The 24,298-nt window shown below is 40.1% G+C and overlaps 1 protein-coding gene across 1 annotated transcript in view; it reads left to right on the top strand.

Moving 5' to 3' along the window:
- The first annotated feature begins 12,399 nt into the window (after positions 1–12,399).
- Positions 12,400–24,298, top strand: part of dennd2da (DENN/MADD domain containing 2Da) — a 33,536-nt gene continuing 21,637 nt past the window's right edge. The window contains exons 1-4 of the mRNA XM_080899530.1: positions 12,400–12,590; positions 20,858–20,924; positions 21,032–21,115; positions 22,088–22,153. Of these exons, the coding sequence (XP_080755656.1) occupies positions 12,561–12,590; positions 20,858–20,924; positions 21,032–21,115; positions 22,088–22,153 (247 nt within the window). The 5' untranslated portion in view covers positions 12,400–12,560. The remainder of the gene's footprint in view (positions 12,591–20,857; positions 20,925–21,031; positions 21,116–22,087; positions 22,154–24,298) is intronic.

Here is a 24,298-nt window from a genome sequence, read left to right as displayed (position 1 = left end):
GGAAGTTCCAGCGCTCCTGAAATCCCTCTGCGATGGACCGCCAGTCTCCAGGTGAAGGCACAGCCATGAAGTTGTCCACTAGACAGTCCCAGATGGCCGTCGCTACCTGGGGGGTGATCTGGCACACCGTGGACACACCGACTCTGTAACTGAACGCGATGGTCCTGCCAGCTTCGGTTAAAAGGCGGGGCCCACCAGTAACTGGTGGGTGGCACTTTTTCTTGGTCTCAGGTTCCCCGCATGCAGCTCTCCACTGTCTTGTCTAATAACACCAAGACCTACTCTATTCAAGCTCTTTTAGACTCCGAGGCTGAACAAAATTTGATTGGCAGCGGTCTGGTACGTCTCCTTGGTATTAAAACACGGCTTCTAAAGGTCCCTGTTTCAGTTGTTGCCCTCAATGGTCAGCCCTTGCCCTCGGTCACCCATGAAATGGAACCGGTCTCATTAATTCTCTCGGGCAATCATCGCGAATTTCTCCGGTTTCTTGTTTTCGCATCCCCTGATTTCTCAAAGTCTTGGGTTATCCTTGGTTCAAGCGCCACAATCCCCATATCAACTGGGCCACCCGTCGTATAGAGAGTTGGAGTAGCCGCTGTTTGTCACACTGTCACACTGTCTGCAGTCTGCTTTACCTCCTTCTCACACTCTTTCACAGTGAAGCTTCTGTATGCCAGCATTATTTTGGTAAAAAACCATCTTTAAAGGTGAGGAGTACTGGGGTAGACCCTCTACCATTCGCTCTCTTACCCATACAAACTTCAAAGGATTGGCAGAAGAGAACCTGCCACCTTCTTTTACGTTAACAAACACTTTAAATCCCTCCTCCTTGTTTTGAGGTAGATTCTCACTATCTGGAGAAGCATCTCCACACTCTTTCCTTTTGCCTCTGCTCCACCCTCCCAAATTCCACTCACCAGCTGCAGGCATGAGGCTGGCTCTGATAGTACACAATGATGGCAGTGGTGGCTTCTTGTTTGCAGTTTCTTAATACTTCCTGAACGATAACCGAGGCCAAGAGGTAGGCCATGAGTTTGTGGTTTACCAGGCCTGTACAGGCCTTTGGCTGAAACCTGCCCGCCTCCTCTTGTCCTCCTGTACAGTTTATCAAATCTAATAACCATTATCCAAATCAAGTCCAATTTTTTATAGTTAATCAAACTGAAGAAACTTCACGCCACACACTCCCAACACCGTCAGCATCTCTCCTCCCACCAGTTTCAATCAACAAAGTTTAAGGTAAACTGTGGGCGTAAATACAGTTGGAATTCAGGGAGATGGGAAACACCAAGGTAACAAGACAGATCTGAAAGAGATCAAAGATGATGAGACAGAGGAAGCTAAATGTCATGTACACATGACACATGACAATATCCAACAGAGACAGTCTTAACCATGGAAACAGAGGGGAGAAAAGAAAACTTAAATTAAAGGAATACTATTGATAAAAATAATAAAACTACTGAAAACTGAGAAAACCAGAGAAGGATATCATCAAAAGAGACAAAAACTAAAACTGATGAGAGCAAAGATGTTCGATGTTCTATTACAGAAAGGATCAAAAGGCCTGTGATGATCTAAAATGGGAGTGCTGGGCTGCACTGTACAGAACGCTACCTACATAAACAAGAAGATCATTGTTTAGCGTATCCAGGAGAGTGTTACATTACAAACATTCAGAACCATTTTGTCTCCGACTTCTGTTTTATCTGTTGTTTAATCATCTCTGACACAATGTGTTTTTACATGTCACACAGCAAACAAAACAGATACTGGTTACAGCACCACCTTTGTGTTTTGCTGGACTGAAACCAGAAGACGGAGAGTAAATCGAAACCAGTTAATTTTACTGCTTTTCTGTGGCTGATTTTATTTTCTTCTCTTGTCAGTAGTGTATGCAGGCAGCAGCTTCAGTAGCTGAAAAATATAGCCCTGAGCAAAGTGCCAAAAACTGCACTTCAAACAGAGTCAGTGATTTCAGGTACATAAAAGGAAGACAAAGTGTGTGAAAGCAACAGCAGGTCAACATGAACTGTGGGATTTGTTTCAATGCAGTTTAAAAGATAGCAGGAAAAACAGCAGGTCCTGTGAGAAGCTATATTGTTAATCTGATATCGTGAGGTATACAGATAGATTAATTAAACATAACAATCAAATTACACAGATCTGTGTGATCAAACAGTCAGGGTGAAGTATGTGCACTGAGTCCAACTCCAGCGAACAAAAGCCTTCTGGATCCATCTTGGAATGATTAGCAAATAGTACGTCTCAGAATCATCAGATCTGAAATAGAATAGAACAGGATGAGCTAATACGTATTGGTCACACATCAATTAGGGAGAAACAGAAGGACAAACGGAACAACATCGTCATTCCTTATCTCAGGTTTATCAGAGAATCTCAGGAAACTCTTCTCCAAGCACGACATCTCAGTGTACTTCAGACACATGCTGGTTCATCCTAAACACAAAGTAAACAACACAGCGTAGCTGTGCAGTGTAGTGAAGAGTGCAAGACTCGGCTGTCAAGCTGCATTTAAAGGTCAAAGGTCACTCTTTGAGGACGCCAATGTTCACATGTTGGACAGAAAAGACAGAATGTTTGAAAAAGAAGTGAAAGAAGCCATCTTAACCCAAAACCTTGGCTGATAGTCAGTGTGTGATAGGTGAGTGCAATTAAGGGCAAACTCCAAAGCCAATCAAAGGTGAGAAAAGGAAACAAGGTGAATCTGGTGAGGTGAGGGAGTGTGAGGAAGAAAGGGTACGAAAAAACAAGAATCTTTGCAACAGCTGTTGCACCTGTTTACACCTATGCTCATGTGATTAGGCACATGATCAATACTGGGTCGACAACCCTCTGGAGGAACACTCCCAATAGGACATAAAATCAGGGACTCTTCACCAGTTGTTGTTAGAACTGAAGAAGCTTCTTGGATGAAAAGTTTTCAAGACATTTAAAGAAGTCCAGACACTTTTCTTTTCAAGCTCCTTAGACATGTATACAGATGATTGAAGGAATAAATCCAGCAGATTGTGAGGAAAAAGATTGTTGCATAGTCAGGGGAAAGTGCCAGATTGAGCCACCAGGGGTCTCCGTCTTATATTCACCTTCTGAAATTGGCTTAGCTCTCTAAGGTTATCAAAACTTTAACACTTTGCTTGGAGGATCAGTTGAATTTTTGAAATTAAAGGCTCTTCATAGAGCATCATAGCTTACAGCTTCATGTTGTTAAGTTATTAAGTGTCAAACAAAGTGAACAAATACCTAGCTTCTTTACATTCAACACTTCCTGCTATAAAGAAGCATGAAAAGACAAGCTGACAAAATGTGCAGCAGCAAGCTCTGATCAACATCTGAATCAGAATCTAATGATAGTTTGTGAGTTGCTGGTACACTTTTATGTCATTTTCTTTGTAAAAAGCATAGACTTTAAGTGTGTGTGTGTTTTGTCTTATATGTTTCATAGGGTTATGATTGGTGTTTTTCCCAATCATTGTGTATTGTGCGTGGGGCAAAATCCTTTATTCAGGCTACTAAATCATAGTTTCCTTCAGCGTGAAAAACTTTCTTACACAGTGACCATCTTTATAGCTTCTCTGGTACCCCAAACCCATAATGGATAGGGCAGCCTGAGACAAAGTCAAAGAAATGTACTGAGCTGTAGTTTCCCCCTACTACTGTAAAAGAAACATGTTTGAGATTTGAGGCTAATATTTAAAGGTACTTATCCCATGACTCTGCGGTGGTGCAGGGGTTAGCACTACTGTCTCACGCCAAGAAGTTCCTGAGTCTGACTCAACCATGTGGCGGGGGCCTTTCTGTGAGGAGGTTCTCACCATGTTTGAGGAGACGCTAATCTGGGATAAACAGCCAGCTAGGGTCAACAGGCACAGCCTATTCAGCTGGGGAGTCTTAAAAGATGTGGACATTTGAGTGTGATGGGCTGTGAACCTATGGTGAACAAAACAACTTGAAAGAGATTATTATTTTTCTAATCAGATGATTTTTTTTAAAATTAAACACTAACATGAGTATTTTCATCATGTGTCATTGAACCTCATAAGGCCTGAACTCTTTCATGGCATGCATATTTAATTTCTCTTTGCTATTTGGGCTGATTGGGACCTGATGAATATAAAAACAAAGAATTTTCTTTTTACCTAATGTAGTTTCTGAAAAGTGGATATTAGGCCCTTGTAGAGCAAAATTTAGTATTGTGGTCTAGACCAGCGGTCCCCAACCCCCGGGCCTTGGACCGGTCCATGAGTCATTTGGTACTGGGCCGCGAGAGTTGAGACTCGGGTGTGAAATGCATGGTTTTCAGGGTTTTTAGCGTTTTTTTCGTTAACTCAGTTTTCCTGGGTCTTTTCACGTGTGTTATGAATAAATCTTCTTTTTTTCGGTACCGGTACTAGTTTTATTTTGTTGTATTTATCCGCGACACCGAAAAAAAAGAAGATTTATTCATAACACACGTGAAAAGACCCAGGAAAACTGAGTTAACAATAAAAACGATAACAAAATAACGCTGAAAACCGATAAAAATCCTGAAAACCATACATTTCACACCTGAGCCTCAACTCTCGCGGCCCGGTACCAAATGACTCACGGACCGGTACCGGTCTGAGGCCCGGGGGTTGGGGACCGCTGTGCTATGTGATCGCTAGCTCTAGCATAACATAAACATAGTGAAGCTGGAGGATGAACGCTAACTTTTTTCTACTCGATAAAAGTTAACGTGAGGGTTCCCGATGGTTAGGGACAAATGCAATCGCATGGCAGGATGCTGTAAATGGACCAAACTTCAGTCAGCAGAACAACTGAGATAATCCATCCACAATACGAGGTTAGTCATTAATATACTACAACAACATGGGAATAGAGCAGTTGCCAGAGAATTCAACATTATTGAATCAATGAGGAATGAGTTGAGTAAAGTTTTACTTATCTGACTGTTTTGTTTTGCTTAATGTGCTTCATAATCTGGAGGGCCTTATGGTCCAAAAAATACGGTAATACAGGATTAATCACCAAATATTAAAAATCTGCTTTGTTATCACTGGCAATCAATATATTATGTAGGCTAAGCAGGGGGATGTTTTGTGAAGTTTGTGAAGTTAATATTCTTACTAGACTGTGTACAACTAATAGAAACAAAAATTATAAGCTAACACAAATAATAAAGGTTTAGCTTATTAAACTTTTGAGGGGGTTTTCTGTTAATTAATAACTTACTTAAAAGCCTAATAACTGTTTTGTATCTGCTCTAGAATATTTGGATGGTAGGGTCAGAATTTTGTCGTAAAAAAACATGAAGGCATTGACCCACCCTGGCTTGTGTCAAAGGGTTTAGTTTGTACAATATGTGCATTGAAGGACATATCCTGGTCAAAAATGACTCCAAGGTTCATCACAGTGTTACTGGAGGCCAAGATAATACCATCCAGAGTAAGAATCTGGTTAGATTCCATATCTGTAAGATATTTAGGGCCGAGTACAATAACCTCTGTTTGAGCTGAATCAAGAAGCAGAAAGTTAGCGGCCATCCAGGTCTTTATGTCTTTAAGACATTCCTGCAGTGTAACTAATTGATGTGTGTTATCTAGCTTCATGGTTGTATATACTATGGGAAGCATGTGTAATGTGAACAGAATTGGTCCTAGCACTGAAGCCTGTGGAACTCCATAATTAACCTCAGCATGTGAAGAGGACTCTCCATTTACATGTACATCATGTCACAAAACTCATAACATTTCAAGCTGGTCTCTAGAACATAACAGTGAGCTCACTGTACTCAGATCTCCATCTCAATCATGGACTAGTAAATATCACACAGACGTCACATAAAGTGGGACCTTATATTCCTTACCACTGAGAAAAAGCTTAATAAACTCTAGATCATTAGAGGATAAAACACTTTAGACTGAAACCAGTTGTTTTAAAAATCTTTCTACAAACAATGTGCTTGATATATTATCCACCATGTAAAACTTTAGAACAGCTCTACTCTCTGGCAGCACTCATCATGTTTGGTACAGGCTGAGCAATGACATTGTTTGCTGTAAAGTGTAGCAGCACAAAGTCTTTAAACCATCAGAGATGTGTAACATATAAACGCACACAGCACATACCCAGGCACACCCACCCATCTCATAGTTGCAACAACTCGTCATTTACATAACTTCCTGTATCATACCAACAGATCTGCTCCAAAGAAAATGCAAATTATGCATCATAATACATTTGCTACCCATCACCTTATTGGCACGCTATCATCTATTGTGGTTAGTTTAAAAGACAAAACGTCCAGTGTCAAAGTCAGAATGAAGAGAGAAACAGTTCCATCTTTCACAGGGTGAAGAGCTTTTATAAAGCCACAGTGCCAATAATGCAACACAGAACACAAGACTTTAAAATGCCTGATGAACAGGATGTGGTGGCAGATGTGATAAGTGTGTGACAAATTTAGAGAGGAAAGGGTAAGCTTTGCATTATTTAATAGTATTAAATATTGCATCAGACACACACTGTTTGGAGAAAGTAGCACATTTAAAATAAGCTACATGTAGTTTTTAACTCCATAAACAGATGTGTGTTTGCTGAGTGACAGAAAAGAACATGCTCTATCATTAGTCAACAGAAACACTTGGCCAAAGAAACAAGAGAATGTAGGGTTTAAGACACTATTATGTATTTACTCTGTATACAGTGGCTTGCAAAAGTATTCGGCCCCCTTGAAATTTTCCACATTTTGTCACATTACAGCCACAAACATGAATCAATTTTATTGGAATTCCACGTGAAAGACCAACACAAAGTGGTGCACATGTGAGAAGTGGAACAAAAATCATACATGATTCCAAACATTTTTTACAAATAAATAATTGCAAAGTGGGGTGTGCGTAATTATTCAGCCCCCAGAGTCAATACTTTGTAGAACCACCTTTTGCTGCAATTCCAGCTGCCAGTCTTTTAGGGTATGTCTCTAGATTCCAAGAGGCTTTCTTCCAAGATTGCCCTGTATTTGGCTCCATCCATCTTCCCATCCACTCTGACCAGCTTCCCTGTCCCTGCTGAAGAGAAGCATGATGCTGCCACCACCATATTTGACAGTGGGGATGGTGTGTTCAGAGTGATGTGCAGTGTTAGTTTTCTGCCACACATAGCGTTTTGCATTTTGGCCAAAAAGTTCCATTTTGGTCTCATCTGACCAGAGCACCTTCTTCCACATGTTTGCTGTGTCCCCCACATGATTTGTGGCAAACTGCAAACTCTTCCACTCTTCCATAAAGGCCAACTTTGTGCAGTGCACGACTAATAGTTGTCCTATGGACAGATTCCCCCACCTGAGCTATAGATCTCTGCAGCTCGTCCAGAGTCACCATGGGCCTCTTGGCTGCATTTCTGATCAGCGCTCTCCTTGTTCGGCCTGTGAGTTTAGGTGGACGGCCTTGTCTTGGTAAGTTTACAGTTGTGCCATACTCCTTCCATTTCTGAATGATCGCTTGAACAGTGCTCCGTGGGATGTTCAAGGCTTGGGAAATCTTTTTATAGCCTAAGCCTGCTTTAAATTTCTCAATAACTTTATCCCTGACCTGTCTGGTGTGTTCTTTGGACTTTATGGTGTTGTTGCTCCCAATATTCTCTTAGACAACCTCTGAGGCCGTCACAGAGCAGCTGTATTTGTACTGACATTAGATTACACACAGGTGCACTCTATTTAGTCATTAGCACTCATCAGGCAATGTCTATGGGCAACTGACTGCACTCAGACCAAGGGGGCTGAATAATTACGCACACCCCACTTTGCAGTTATTTATTTGCAAAAAATGTTTGGAATCATGTATGATTTTTGTTCCACTTCTCACGTGTACACCACTTTGTGTTGGTCTTTCACGTGGAATTCTGTTTCAAGGCTGTTCAAGGGGGCTGAATACTTTTGCAAGCCACTGTATATTTTATGGTCTGGACAATACTGATTGGTCAGTTCATGAACTTATTGGATGTTGCTACTCCCTAAAGTAACGTCCCAAATAATGAGATAGTGATAAAATTATAATACTAAAAACTAAATCTGCTGATTCACTGTTTTGTGCGGGATATATATCACCGGTATTTACAGTATTAGTGAAGAAATCCTGATGTAATGGAGATGTTCTGAGTAACTTAACTATGTGCTTGACTAAGTGTCTACATCCAGAATCCATACAGAATGAAGGTGACATGCAAAAACCATCTGTCATCCAGCTGCCATTCAGGCTGGTTCCAAAGCAACTCAGCTTATATATATATATATATATATATATATATATATATATATATATATATATATATATATATACACACACACACACACACACACATATAACTCATTGCTCTGGATACTGGGGTTGATAAAAAATGCCTTGCTGTGATAGGTTCATGCTTCAGTTGCAGTGAATCAAATTCTGTGGTAGCTATCTGTGTATGGAGGAACCAGCTATCCTTCATCTGTGTTTAATTTTCACCAGTTTTAAGGTATTTTTGCAAGACATGTTTGTGTTTGGAACATACCAAAAATATGAATCTAGCTAAAATAATTATATTAAAAACAAAATGAAATAAATGCTTAATTTGCACCCTTCTCTTTCATAGTGACATCTCAGCTGCCACAGAGTGAGAGGCAGACACAGACAATCATTTAAGCTCACATTAACGTTAGAACCATCACTTACCCTGCCATATTTTTGGACTCTGGGACTAAACTGGAGAGCACCACAAGGAGGCCATGAGAACATGTACCGCCTGGCCAGGATGTGCTAACCACGAATACCATATGAAGCACACCACAATAATCATTAATACTTGAAAGCATCACATCATCAGTAAAAAGTCCCTCTCTGTTAATCGTCTTAATGATCTGACTGAAGTGTGTTTGCAACTTCCACATTTTTCAGACTGCAACACAATCCAATAAATGATTAGAAGGAAATATAAGCTGACCCTATTCTTTTTTTATTTATCATGAATGTAAGAGAGAATTTCATGTATATTAGAAATGTATATATAGAAATTACATTCTTTTAGTTATAGTGTCACGCTAACCCCAGCGTGTGCAAACTAGTTTTTTGGGTTTTTAAAAAAAATATATATCCCCCTGACTTCTGCTCCGCGGCTGCTGGGCGAGCCCTCATCTGGGACTCTCCTCAGCTCTTACTGGGACAGTGGCGCGGCTGCCCCTCTGTTGGTCTTCCATGGTCTCTTGTGTTCTGGGGGCCTCTGGATGTCTGGAGTTTTGATCTCCTCCATACCCGCTTCACACCCTGGAGGACGGGGCTGTGGCCCCCCCACACTCCCTAGCAGATCATTACATGGAGAAACCTTTGGAATGCAAGCATGCTGATCCACACAGGTATGCACACATGGGTATTCACAGACGCGGACTAAAGCTTTCTTGGCTGCTGCCTCAAAGCACACTGTGCGCTGTCTATCTTGCGTGCTGCACAATATCGTTTATTATTTAGTAAATATTGATATCTATGACTAGCTAGTTTATTGTGATGGTGCTTTGTTTTCTCTATTATTATGTTGCTCTTTGTTGTTTGCTGTCTCCTCTGTTTGTTTTTGTTTGTTTGTTTGTTTTTTTTTTTCTCCATACAGGTGACCCAGGAGTTTTTTTTTTTTTTTTTTCTCTCTCTTCCCCCCCCTTCTCACCGTCTCTTCTCCCCTTTGGTTTTCTTTCTTTCTCTCCCCCTCTCTCTCTCATTCATTCCCCCTGTCCTATTTATTAAAAAAAAAAAAAAAAAAAATGACAAAGGATGAACTGAAGCTCTGCCATCACGTAATGTCGCATACTGCTGTTTCTGATGTCATTTAGAAAAAAAAAAAAAAAGAAAAAAAAAAAATATATATATATATATATCATAATATATGTGTTACGGATTTGTACGAGGTCTCACTCAGTAGATAAAATACATTTTTGCCAAAGTTTTTTCAATTATTAATGGCTTAACAGCAGCACAAGTCACTTTATGGAGAACTTGTAATTTTGTATTCATGCACCAAAAAAGCCCTCAGCAAACATGTTTACCTGATAGAAGTCACTTTCAGCTGCAGCCATTGCATCCTGTGCTTATGTCACCGCCATTGGATTCTCGAGCCATGGTTCTCTGGACTGACGAATCCAGTGTGGGTTTGGTGGCTGCCAGGAGAACAGAACGTGTCTGACTGCACTGTGCCAACTGTCAAGTTTGGTAGAGGGGGACTTATGGTGTGGCGATGTTTTTCAGTATTGGCAGTGAATTTGGAGTGAAAGGAAATCCCGCCACAACGGTTGCTCGCCACCACAACCTCGTTTCACAGTCACTTGTACTTACACCTGCCGTTAAGGAAGGAAGCCTCTGTTGTCACCATTTAGATGCCACATAAGCAATGATATGGGAGGAGAGGAAGTTAAAACACAAACCAAGACTTTGTTACATTTTTTTTTTACAAACTCAAGTTTTCAAACTGTTCCAACGTCTCCCTCTGTATATCTGTATGTATCTACATTTCTGTACTGGAACATCATAAAATGCTGGGAAAAACTGACACGATCATACGCCCGTGTCTTCAACCCGGCCGCGGTGCAATGTGCCAGGTTACAAAAATCTAGAACTGCATGACCAACCACAAAGACACATGATCCATCCATCAATTTTCTTCTGCTTAGCCGGGGCGGGGTCGTGGGGGCAGCAGCCCAAGCAGAGAAGCCCAGACCTCTCTCTCCCCTGCCACCTCCTCCAGCTTGTCTGGAGAAACACCAAGGCATTCCCAGCCGAGAGATATAATCTCTCCAGCGTGTCCTGGGTCTGCCCCGGGGCCTCCTCCCGGTGGGACATGCCCGGAACACCTCACCCAGGAGGCATCCTTGTCAGATGCCCGAACCATCTCAACTGGCTCCGTTCGATGTGAAGGAGAACGGCTCTACTCTGAGCCCCTCCCGGATGGCCGAACTCCTCACCCTATCTCTAAGGGAGAGGCCAGCCAACCTTCAGAGGAAACCCATTTCTGCTGCTCGTATCCCCGATCTTGTTCTTTCGGTCACTACCCACAACTTGTGACCATAGGTGAGGGTCATGATCAGCGTCTGACACAGCGAGCAAAATGGTCGGTGCTTACCAGCATACCAAGATCAATGGTAAATGGACCTTATATAGCTCTTCTCTACTGTACCTGAGCAAGCAAGGCACCTTTCACTACTAGCCATTCATACCATGCCATATTTATACTCCAATGGATGCATCAGAGAGCAACCTGAGGTTAGTATCATGCCCTAAGATATTTGGCATACAAACTGAAGAGGCCAGGGATCGAACCACCATGGACAGTTTAGTGGGAATAATTTGGGGTTGGCCCCTTCCTGCACCAGCATAACTACGCACCAGTCCACAAAGCTGTCCAAAACAACATGAATGAGTGAGATTAGTGTGGAAGAACTGACGGAGCTGCACAGCCTCAATCCCGTAGAACACGATGGGGACGAGACTGCGAGCCAGGCCCTCTCATCCAACATCAGTGTCTGATGACACAAATGCGCTTCTGGCATAATGGCCAGAAATTCTCCTGAACATTGTGGAAAGCCTTTCCAGAACAGTTGGAGTTGTTATATCTGCAAAGCTTGGAACAAAATCTTATTAAACCCTGCAGATTAAGAACAGGATATCGTTCAAATTCATACGCATGTGAAGGCAGATGAGCAAATGCTTTTGTCACCATAGTGCATTTTGAGAAATTCATTTTAGAATATTTTGCTAATATCAAAAAATCTCAAATTGCAGTTGATCTTTACATCAACAGAAAAAGAGGGACAGAAAATGCACTTTTTGCAGGACTCATCATCAGCACCAGCCAGAGTGCTTACAGGTTCACAGAAATGTGACCATGTTACCTCAGCACTGAGTTCTCTTCTTTTGCCTCCAATGCCTTAAGAAATGCCTTTCAAATCTTTGTATAAATTCACAAAGCTCTGTGGTTTGAACCCTGTACATTTTGTCCCACCTAGTCCTAGAACTAGATCCAAGTTTGTTTGAAGCTGCCTTAAGTTACCTCGATTTGAACATAATGACATGTGCTGTACAAGTAAAATTCCTGTTGCACTTTTCGGCTCATTCAGAGAAGTCAAAGCACTTTTTACAACAAACAACATTCACCAGGCCCGTAAAGCTCGCCGACAGATTGTGCAGTATTAGATTACAACCCTGGCAGGTCTATACACGCTCTTAAAATAAATGTTCCAAGAAATACAACGCTTAACCAGTTATACAGTTAAAGAACAGGTTTGACTGCACGGCACACAACAGCATTGTGCTGCTTGCGTCACTGTACCGTGGTTTAACACTGAAAGAGGAAATCCCAGTCTGAGAGTGAAGTCCGTCAACCACACGTTTCAACAGCTGCACTTCCTCATGCATGTGCACTTGCTGTTTCATTACTGTTTGACACATATGCTGTCAAGAGGAGCATTTTCTTGTTTACCGGGGAAGAAATAAAATCAACCGTATGTCAGAGACCTAATATTAGCAGTGGATAAATCAGGAAAAATGGACGAGATATCCCAGCAAACGCAGGTGGTGAGTTTGTTACTTCCATTACGTCTTTGTGTCTAAAGTTCAAGGACTGCAACACTTGTGTGGCTGTTTTTGATTAACCTGACATTTTCAGGCTAATTTTGCACAAGATTAAATGTAGTCTGTTTCCGGCTGGGGGAAAAGACGGGTGATATATAAGGTTTAAATAAATAAATCAAATCTTGACCTTGACAATCATGAATTACATCACAATAACACACCAGTCGCCTGCAAGGTTTTTGACTGAGTGTCTGCGACTTTTGAAGCCACAAAATATTTATATTTAACTTCAGCTATCAGCTTTTACACTACAACTTTTTACTTGCTTTTTACTATAAAGCTGCTTGGTACAGCAATAATGTTATAGGTTTGACTTTTACCCTGCTTACACTGTCCTTTCACTGACTAAAAACCACCTTTGATGACTTTGTATTGTAACAACCTGCAGTATCACGACAGGTGCAGCCTGGAGAACTTATTAACCCTTATTTCTGCCACTTCCTGTATAATGTTTATGTATTAAATGGTGGTTAGTGTCTGAAAAAACGGAGCTGTTATACATTAAAGTACATGTACGCAGTGCATATATTTTACTACCTTGTTGTGGTAGAGATTTTCAACAGCCATACTTTATTAAAAAGGTTCAGGTCCAAGGGAAGAGGCAGGGCACACCTTGGACAGGTCACCAACCTGTTGCAGGGCCAACACAGACTGACAATCATTCACACCTATTTAATATCACTAGTTAACCTACTATTAACAAACTAAGTGCATGTCTTTGGACTGTGAGAGGAAGCCATTATACCCAGAGAGAACCCACACAGGCATATAGTGGATTTGTGCCCAGGACCTTCCTGCTGTGAGGCAAACAGGGCCACCATGCTGCACCAAGTTACATAGTTATAATTCAAAGTTTACCACCCGGGCGTGTTCTAATCTCTTATGAAATATTTCTATAAAATACTGTGGACATAAGCAGATCTTCACTAATGATTGACTAATACTTATCAGCCTGGCTACGGTGGCTGTATAAAATCTGTGAAAAATTTTTGTTACTTTTGCATTTATTTATTTATTTATTAACTAATCTTAGTTTTATCAGATTCTGCTGATGCAAATGAACAGATCTGACCAATTAAATCACAGCTTTTGGCAACAAGTGTGCTCTTAACTCCAGATATTAAGCATTAATACCCCAGACAGCCAGATCAGCTGGAGCTCAAACTGCCACACCGACATCCTGAAATATGTACAACAGTCGTCATACAGCTTCAGTTCCTGAGTCAAACCCTGAGATTCTCCCTGCTGCCGCCTTCTCGTGGGGACTGAATGGAGTCTTACATGTTTACAACCAACTCATTACGCCTTGATGTCAACTTCATTCTTTTTCAGTTTGTTTCTTGAGGACAAATTTAACCCCCTTCAGTGTACGTATTTTGTAGCAGAGATGAAAGTCATTTGTGATTATTACATATAATTTATGGTCGGATTTCTTTGCATATACTATATAAAATTAGTGACGTGCTCATTACTTGTTATTAAGAAATGATCAGACAAAAACAGAGTTTTTCAGGAATACTGTTCAGTTTCTGTCAGAATCCTGCTCCTCACATACACGGTCTTCACTAATCAGACCCATGTTATCGTAATAATCTTATAGCACCGCATCATCCCTGAGAACCCGTGGCTCTCAGACGGCGAGCTTGTTGTGGCTCCTAGTGTACGTAACAGGAGAAAGGGAGGCAGAGCCTTCGGTCCCTTATTCTATGGGGCCAGCTTCCGGTTTGGACTGGGGAGACAGACACCCTCTCTCCCTTTACGACTAGACTTACAACTGTCCTTTTTGAAAAAGTATATAGTTAGGGCTGGATCAGGTGTGTTTATTCAAAGCTTCTATGTGTTCTTTAAAGACATATGTTTAGTGGCATAATAAGGGTGTTAGCAGAGTTTGTTGTTACGGTGTTTTGTATACATACACTGGGAGGCCAAACAGTCTCAAAAGTTTCTGTATTTACAAAATAAAATGTACTTAGATGTGTTAAAACAATGAAATGATCCAATAATGTGGTCGAACACTGTCCTGGTATAATTACTCAGGCCTAAAATCACTGAAAGGTCCTCTTTAGTGGGGCTTATTATGTCATTCATGTTGTTTATTTCATAGTGATTGTAATAATATGATACAGCGCCTATGAAACTAAAATAAAAAAAATAGTAAAAATACTTTTATTAAACTAGTATCTACTGTTCATTACCGTTTATTGTATCAACTGTATAATGGTTTTTATGTATAGTCTGACATAAACATAATGGAATTATCATTTTTTAAATATCCATAAAATGTAATAGTAAACAATATACTATTAATTATAGATGCACATACTGATGGATTTGAATATTGAGCTTAAGAGCTTAAGATAGAGCTGTAATAGAGCTTAATAAAACACTAGCTACACTTATAGTACCATAGTACTGCTGTAATACAACAACAACACAGTTCACTTTGCTATATTTCTCCTTAAAAACATCCATCCATCCATCCATTCGCTTCCGCTTATCCTTTTCAGGGTCGCGGGGGGCGCTGGAGCCTATCCCAGCTGTCATAGGGCGAAAGGCGGGGTACACCCTGGACAGGTCGCCAGTCTGTCGCAGGGCTACCCTTGTCCTTAAAAACATCTAAAAGAAAAAAAAATCGAACACAATTAGGACACTTCCTGTGCTGCTACTTTTAATTCCGTTAGCCTAATTATTACCACTGGTGCTGTACAGGTGGCTGGAAAAACAACGAGCCCACTCTGATCTTAATTTCATGAGAGGGATGAGTTGGTTCAACAGTTTAATAAACGTTAGTTGACACCTTTGTTAAATTTGTGTAATATGACGGGTCACAACGATTTGGTGCCAAGCTGGCGTAAAGACACTGTGTTATGTTAGCATGCTATTGCTATTTAGCTTGAGTGTGTTACAGTTGGTTACAGATGCAACATGTACCGTGGTACCTGCTGCACACTGTGAGTGGTCTTCGTCCTCCCTCAAAATAATTGTTGGTGTTTTTGCAAGAACTTTATAGTGTTCGAGTGTCCGTGGTGCTTATATCACTGCTTAGTCTGGTCCCTTTCTCATTCTTCACCTGGTACAAACTATAAAGTTTTCCTCCTCTGAATTTTCTCTTGTTGCTGTTATTGAACAAAAGTCTTCAGCTTCTCTTTCAAAAGGTTGGAAATTCCACAGTGTATCCTTGTAGAATAACGTGCAATGTGTGTCTGTGCTGATTTGAAAGATAACTGCTGATAAAAACAGTGTTGAGTGCCCGCCCTGCACAAATGTAAAATTGGTTGCAGGAAGCTTTGTAATTTAACCCTTTGCCTTCTTACTAACATTTTTTATAGTACAAAAACTAAGTAATTAAAGTAAATAAAGTAATATAAACTAATACTGATTATATTTTGAATGAAGTAAGCCTGTAATTTCACAGGCATTTCTTTTTCACAGTCATCAAGTTTGTGGATATCTTAAGAATAATATAAATTATACATTTCTATTTTTTTCTGTCATTTTTTTTAGCAATTTTGGTCAAATAAAATACACTATCTGTGAAATTACCGCACAATACCTTGCAGATGTTATATATTCATAAAAAAACATTTAATCATTTTTAAAGCAGAGATTGTGTCTGTTTCCCAAATGCAAACTAGGAACCGATTCCCCAGAAGAGCTAAACGCTGAAGGCTCTGCCTCTGAGAGCCACAAGCTCTCACAGGGTGATACAGTACGGTGAGGTCATTAAGATAAGATGGGGCCTGATTATTTAAGACCTTGTATGTGAGGAGCAGGATTTTGAATTCTGGATTTAACAGGAAGCCAATGAAGGGAAGCCAATACAGGAGAAATATGCTCTCTCTTTCTAGTCCCTGTCAGCACTCTGGCTGCAGCATTTTGGATTAACTGAAGGCTTTTCAGGGAGATTTTAGGACTTCCTGATAATAATGAATTACAGTAGTTCAGCCTGGACGTAATGAATGCATGAACTAGTTTTTCAGCGTCACTCTGAGACAGGATGTTTCTAATTTTAGAGATATTTGCTTGATGTGTGCATTGACACGTTGGGCTGATAGTTGAAAGCCTGCCATATTGGACACTCATGAACCCACATGTGCACCTTCACTCTCACAGTAAAGTGTTCTGTCAGGATAATATGGTACCATGAGAACTAGATATGAAAGGACTCGATCATTCGAGACTGTAAGGCTTTTAAATTGAACTTTAAACATAAAAAGCCAAAGAGAAACAGATGTGAAACTAACACTGGAGAAAGAGAGATATAGACATTTATGCTGGAGCTTGTGTACATATCAAACAAAATAGATTGTAAAGATAAAGGTAATTGTTAGCTTTACAGATGTTAGCAGGACTTGTTCTAGACTTTGAACAGACCTTTACTGCCTCCTACATAAAGTAATAAAATAAAGAGGAGACCATGTTTGGATTAATTGCACATATTTATACTGAAGAGGATCAGTGAGTCAGCTAAATGTGACAATTTGATTCAGAAGCTGTTTTTAAAAGCAAAATTCCAACTTGTATTTCCACCTTTATGCATTAGCTCTAATTATTCATAATAAATAAGCACTGATTGCCTTTGTGTATCATCCCCAGTCTGAACAGCCTTCCTGGACATTCTGCTGCAGAGCTTAATAAGGGATCATTTCGACTACTGGCAAAAGAAGAAAAACACCTGTGTTTTACTGCTGCAACCTAATTTTTCAAATATTTTCCACCATGCTCCACTGATCCTACTGCGATGCATTCCTTTCTACACATGTGGTTTATATTGCCGGGGAGTTTTCCCATAGGGCCTAATCATGTCCTGTCATTTTGCTCTGTTATAAATAGTGGCTGTCTTTCCATGCAGGACCAATAATGTTCATGCAGTATGTGCAGCTCAGCTGAGTATGTTCAGTCGACAGTCAGAAAAACTCATCAACAACTGGGATTCAGTAGTGACAGTTTACTATTCACACGCGCGCGCACACACGCACACACACGCACACACACACACACGCACGCACACACACACACACGCACAAGTGTTAAACATAAATACCACTTAAGGTGCTATTTTTGGAAACTTGCTACATAGAAGGACAAAACATGGTTGTCAGTCTACATCGAATACTGTACAAAGTTTATATTTTCACCTTAGTACCTGAAGAATTCCAAGTAATGTTCCAAATGGCAGCCAAAAATGGACAATCCATTCATCATCTTCTTCTTCAATAATTTTTTAAAACCTGGGGTGGGTTACTGTGTACTGCAGCCAGATGGCTATAATTCAGTCCAATTAGTTTTATTTATATAGCGCCAAATCACAACAACAGTTGCCTCAAGGCTCTTTATATTGTAAGGGAGACCCTACAATAATACATATGCAGAAAAACACAACAATCATATGACCCCCTATGAGCAAGCACTTTAGCGACAGTGGGAAGGAAAAACTCCCTTTTAACAGGAAGAAACCTCCAGCAGAACCAGGCTCAGGGAGGGGCGGGGCCATGTACTGCGACCAGTTGGGGTGAGAGAAGGAATACAGGATAAAAGACATGCTGTGGAAGAGAGACAGAGGTTAATAACAGATATGATTCAATGCAGAGAGGTCTGTTAATACATAGTGAGTGAGAAAGGTGACTGGAAAGGAAAAACTCAATGCATCATGGGAATCCCCGGCAGCCTACGTCTATTGCAGCATAACTAAGGGAGGATTCAGGGTCACCTCGTCCAGCCCTAACTATATGCTTTAGCAAAAAGGAAAGTTTTAAGCCTAATCTTAAAAGTAGAGATAGTGTCTGTCTCCCGAATCCAAACTGGAAGCTGGTTCCACAGAAGAGGGGCCTGAAAACTGAAGGCTCTCCCTCCCATTCTACTTTTAAATACTCTAGGAACAACAAGTAGGCCTGCAGTGCAAGAGCGAAGTGCTCTAATAGGGTGATATGGTACTACAAGATCATTAAGATAAGATGGGGCCTGATTATTTAAGACCTTGTATGTGAGGAGCAGGATTTTGAATTCTGGATTTAACAGGGAGCCAATGAATGGAAGCCAAAACAGGAGAAATCTGCTCTCTCTTTCTAGTCCCTGTCAGGACTCTTGCTGCAGCATTTTGGATTAACTGAAGGATGAATCTTAATATCCTATAAGCAAGCTTGTCTCTCAAAATGTATATCCCAATGAAGATACCCAGGATCTGTAGTAGGACTGGGCATCGTCACTGATTTCTAGAATCGATTTGTCTGAGGCAAAATTTCTCCGAATTGAATTGTGGATCGAATCGATTCAGGACCTTGTGATCGTCACTCGAATCTAATCGATCGATTCGATCCACAATTCAATTCGGAGAAATTTTGCCTCAGACAGTCAGAAATATTATAATTCTGATCACGTATCAGTACATTTCCATATTATTATTATATCTATAAAAAGAAAGCTGACACTTGCGAGACTTTATCAAAAGTGAGCATCACAGCAGATGCCTTTGTGTCAAAGTAACTGAAGATAACAGACAGAAAAACATAAAGGAGATTTTCCTGGCCCGGTTTTTTATAGCAGGTAACCTTAAACATATTCTGCAATTTTACATAATTTTAAAAAGTTTACATTTCTTCAGTACTGAACAGCAGAAATTAGTCTCTCTTGTCCAAGGTCATTTAAGTTATAAAAAAAAAAAAAAAAAAGACAGCGGCCGACAGCGCAGCGAATAATGCAGAAAACAGAGATTTGAGATGGGAAACTGTTCTTGAAGTACAGAGAGAGAGAGCTGTGCAGGAAGTGTGATTTTATCGTGGTGGAAGCAAAACAGCAAAAGTTAGAGGAAATTCATGACGATGTTTATGTGAAGCGAATTGTGATCCATAGTTTGGATCTTCTTTTGCTGCTGGTTCAGTCAATATTGTTTGGAGAGAGATAAAAACCTGCAGTTTCAGAAAGGGCGCAAACACAAAGCATGGAACCGCCGAAACATCAGAATCAGCGAGCTGTCGGCTTTCAGCCCCGACCGTGCCCGTGCTGTCGGGTGAGAAAGGCGACATCTCACTGATTCTGATGTTTCGTGGGGTCCGTGCTTTTACATCTTTGTGCAGAATCCGTGTAACTGCTCTCATTTACTGTTTTAGCTGTTTGGTGGTTGTTGAAATTTCGTGAGGTTTAACCTGAGATTCTGGCGTTTCGGGCAAAATAAATTTATATTTAAAAATCAATTCAGGATTTTAATGAATCGATATCACGTTATCCAAGCTAGAATCGATTTTAATAGATAAATCGATAACCAAAACCCACCCCTAATCTGTAGTTTAAAACAGTTATCTACACACAGAAACAAACCAAACACATACACCCAGAGTTTCAGTGCTTGCAAAATAAAAAGTAAAAAGCAATGCAGAATGGCTGATTGCAGGTTGCAGCTTTCTCTAGAGCAAACCTGGGTTCGATCAAACCCTAGGGGTTTGGTGAGTTGGTCTCAGGGGTTCGGCAGAGCCTCTGCCATGACATGCACGGCTTATTTTGCGCACCAGTAAAAAAACATATCTGAATTTGAAAAAAAATCATATTTTATTTTTCACTAAAGAGGGGTTCAGTGACTGCGCATATGAAACTGGTGGGGTTCGGTACCTCTAACAAGGTTAAGAACCACTGCTCTAGAGTGAGGCAATTTATTTATAAATATATCTAAATATCTTTGTTTTCAATAATAATAGTGTTTGAAATATAAGAGTTGGAAGTTTTTAAATTTTTTACGCCCCTTAAAAGTCTTGTTTGAGTGTCGAGATTTGCTTCAGGTTAAATAAAGTCTTGGTAAGGAATGAGTTTGGCACTGAGCTGTTAGACTTATACTTAACAATGGCAGCAAATATCTCACAAAGATTGCCAAACACAGATAGCTGTGTGCATGTGTGTCATCCTCTCCCTCTACAGTAGTCATTGTAACTAAAACATGAGAAATACATTCATTAGTTAGATGACCCCAAAGTGACATGTTGTGCACTTACGTATACACAGATGTCTGCAGAGGACTTGCAGGAAGACAAAAGTGCCACAAACCTCATTCCTCAAGAGCGTACTGAAGATGTTTCAGCAACACACCACAAACTTATTACATGTTGACTTCTGTTACTGCACTATTACAGGTCATCACTGACAGCTCCTGCATTAATGTGAATGTACTGAACATTTACAAAGATGTCGTTTCTTCTTAGTTGTCATTTGATTTTTTTTTATAGAAGTTGGAGCAGCAACTGTCTACAAACACAAGGAGGAGCTTTGGTTTCTCGTCTCTCCGAGTCAAAAGTAGGACAGTGATGATACAAATTCATAGATGTGTTCATGTAATCAAGAATGTTCTGTTCAGCTTAGTAATAACTTTTTCATTGAGTCGGTTTGTATTGTGCCTCCAGAAAGGATCAACAGTGAAGACGGTGGATTTACACGGCGAAGGGGCCTCAGGTCTTTTTCATCGACGCGAGAGTCATCAAGAAAAGGTCAGAAACCTGTTGTGCTAGTCTGACTACCATCATGCAGCATTATGCAAACACAGGCACAGATATTCTCATAAATAAGGCCTTATATTTACAGTGTCACAGCACTAAAAGAAAACAGTGTTTTCTGAGCCCTTTCAAGTTGACAGTTAAATCAATCCATGTTTGATAATGTACCAATTAACTGTAATAAATCAGTAATATCACTAATCTGTTGCCATCTGTTGTTGTGTACATCGGAGTTAGTGTTACTGATAGGCCCCAGCCTGAGGGGCCCACAGTGAACAAACAGTGTCTCTCAGCCAACATACTTACATCACTAAACTGGTCAAAGTGTACAATTTAGAAGTGTATAAACAAACAAAGATGAAGATTGTTCATTTAAACAATCACCAGCATTCTAGCAAGAGCAGTGTAACTCACAAATAAAGGTTTACACAGGTTTACCTTCTGGCAGTGGCAGTTCAGTCACACGAGGGGAGGCTAAGGAAGAATCTATCACACCTGCCCATCATACCTGTGTTAGTAAATCAGAGTTAAATAAACCAAGTGGCATACCACCTGCATATAAGAACAGTCACATTTCTCTAAATAAGGAAACACCTTTGCCTGGAGGTGAAGCAGTGACAATGCTGTAAAAGAGAAGCATGCGCCCTTAAGGCAAAAACAAACAAAGAAAGGTGACTGTAAAAACTTCAATAAGAGTGTTTTAGGTCCAACTACATAAAAGTGACATTTCCCCTCAGACATTCACTCATGAAGGGAAAACCAGAATCAATGCTGATGTTAAAAAAGATTAGATGAAAAAGAAAAAACAGTCAGCCCGAGACGAGAAACCAAGTCCAAATCAAACTGCAGCATCCATAGGATAGTGCCAAGACATTACATTGTAAAGAATGAAACTGAGTCAGGGTTGATTGATTGATTTTATGTTTTATAATAAATAATAATCTCCAAACTCATTTCCAATCCCAGAATCTGTTCCAGATGACGATGGGGACTCACAGCTCTCAGGTGGTGAGAAACACATGATGAAGACAGGTATGTGTTTAACATGAATGCTAATGTGGGCTGGTACTAATATAACACCTTTCTACTCAAACATGCAAAGCTCCTTCTACTACAAGTTCTAGCTAATGTTCACACTGTGATGGACTCACTGGGGCAGCTCTGTGTTCAGTATTGTTCCCATGGATATTTCAACACCTGTGCATCTTCATGTGCCCAGAACTGGCTAATCACCATCAGCGGTTTATCACACTCCACAATAACCTCCTTCACTTACTACCAGAGATGGGTTACTGTAATCCAATTACTTTTTCAAGTAACAAGTAAAGTAATGGATTACTATTGCAAAATGGTAATTAGATTACCGTTACTTTCCCGTAGGAACGCTGCGTTACTAAAATCGTGATTTTTTTTGCGAGAATGTCTCACGACAGTGACGTAAGCAAGTGCGACGTTCGTGACAACAGCTGTGTGCAGATCAACAATGGATCATGTATTTAGTGCGGGAGAGAGTATGAGCGTGCAGCGTTTAAAGCGTGGAAGTACTGACCTTACTTTGAGTTTGATTCCATAAAAAGTGACAAAACATTAGTGTCCGTTGTGCGTGGGAAGAAAACTTCTTTTACAGCGAAAAAAACCCCTGAACTTCCGAGCAAGCACCGAGTAGCTATGACGTAATGGGGAAACTCAGAGAAACTCGTGGATTCTTCCACTGACCACTGCGGCACACCTGCACCAGGGTAAACCTCCGCCTACCCTGCTCCTGCTTTGCAGGTGCAAATAGAGCAAAAGGACCACTGAGTCTTTGACTTTATTTATTTTCTGCTGTGTTTTACTTGCATCTATTTGAAAGAGTGAGTGTAAACACACAAAAAAAGATATGTTTTATATGCTGGAATGTGCAGAAAATCGGTTTAAATATTAAACAAATTTCTTCCAGTCAGAGAATGTTGCATATAATTAAATTTTTGCTTGATGCATAAAGTTAAAAGATTAAAACTAATAAAACAAGTTTTAAAAAGGGACTTTTCCATTTGATTACATTTTGTATGATGGATTATGTAGAAAAAGTAGAATTGGGCTGAAAGATCTATCACTTTATCACCTATTCAGGTTGTAAATCGTGTTTTTAAAAAGTAACTAAGTAATTAATTACTTTTGAAAATAAGTAATCAGTAAAGTAACGGGATTACTTTGAGGAAGTAATCAGTAATTAGTTAATGATTACTTTTTTCAAGTAACTTGACCAACACTGCTTACTACCAGCTGACTTAAAGAGTCGTCTGCAGATGCAGTGTGTGACAATTTTTTTTATTTACACTTTAAACTACTTCTACAATACAAAATTTTATTCACACACAGTAAATAGGGAATTTTAGATGAAATGTCATTGCTCACACTGAAGCAAGGTAAACATGCAGGTGTGAAGAAACACCAAAATCTTTACCAAGAAAGCCAAAGGTGGGGAAAGAAGGGACATAGCAACAACCCAAATACTTCCAGTTCATGTGTGAAATATGGAGGAGTCAAGTAGTCATGTGACTAGATGAGATCATGTAGTCACATGATTCCCCCATGCTTAGTTGACTGAGCATGCATGACTGCTTCTGGTACTCGTCATTCTTGTTGATGAAATTTAGCTAGGTATGACTGAGCTCAAACATACTGCTCACCGACAAAGGTGAGCAGTATTCCTAAATAGCCAATTTATTTGGGAATTTTGATCCAAGAGGTTCCCCATTAATATGCAGAGTCAGTAATGTAAACTCATGGCACTCAAACACTGTCTTTAAACAGCCTGGACTATATAAAGTATATAAAAATGGCCTTGCTTGTTACTTTTGGTTGTAATTCTTGTGGATAAAGACAATCCTCAAAAGTACTGCAGCTGTGTTGTCAGCATTTCTCTCCAGATGTGTTCAGACACAGTTAGACAAATAACACAAATACTGGTGGTTTGAATCTAAGAAAAAGCTTTCGGATACAGAATGAAAATGAAAGTCATTTTTAAAAAGAAGTGAAAACAATGTGAAAGGTCTTGTTTCATGAATCATCATAAAACAAGGTTGACCTATTTTCAACAAATCCACTCCCTCTAAGGAGGACGCTGTCAGGAAATGGCTGTGTGGTGAGCATACATGCAGAACTCAGGAAACCAGGTGTAAATGATAGAAATGT

The sequence above is a fragment of the Rhamphochromis sp. 'chilingali' genome (genome assembly GCF_963969265.1).
Source record: "Rhamphochromis sp. 'chilingali' genome assembly, chromosome: 12".
In the NCBI taxonomy this organism is placed as follows: Eukaryota; Metazoa; Chordata; class Actinopteri; order Cichliformes; family Cichlidae; genus Rhamphochromis; species Rhamphochromis sp. 'chilingali'.
The sequence above is the reverse complement of the archived record's forward strand: the minus strand, read 5'-3'. Positions and strand labels throughout refer to the sequence as shown.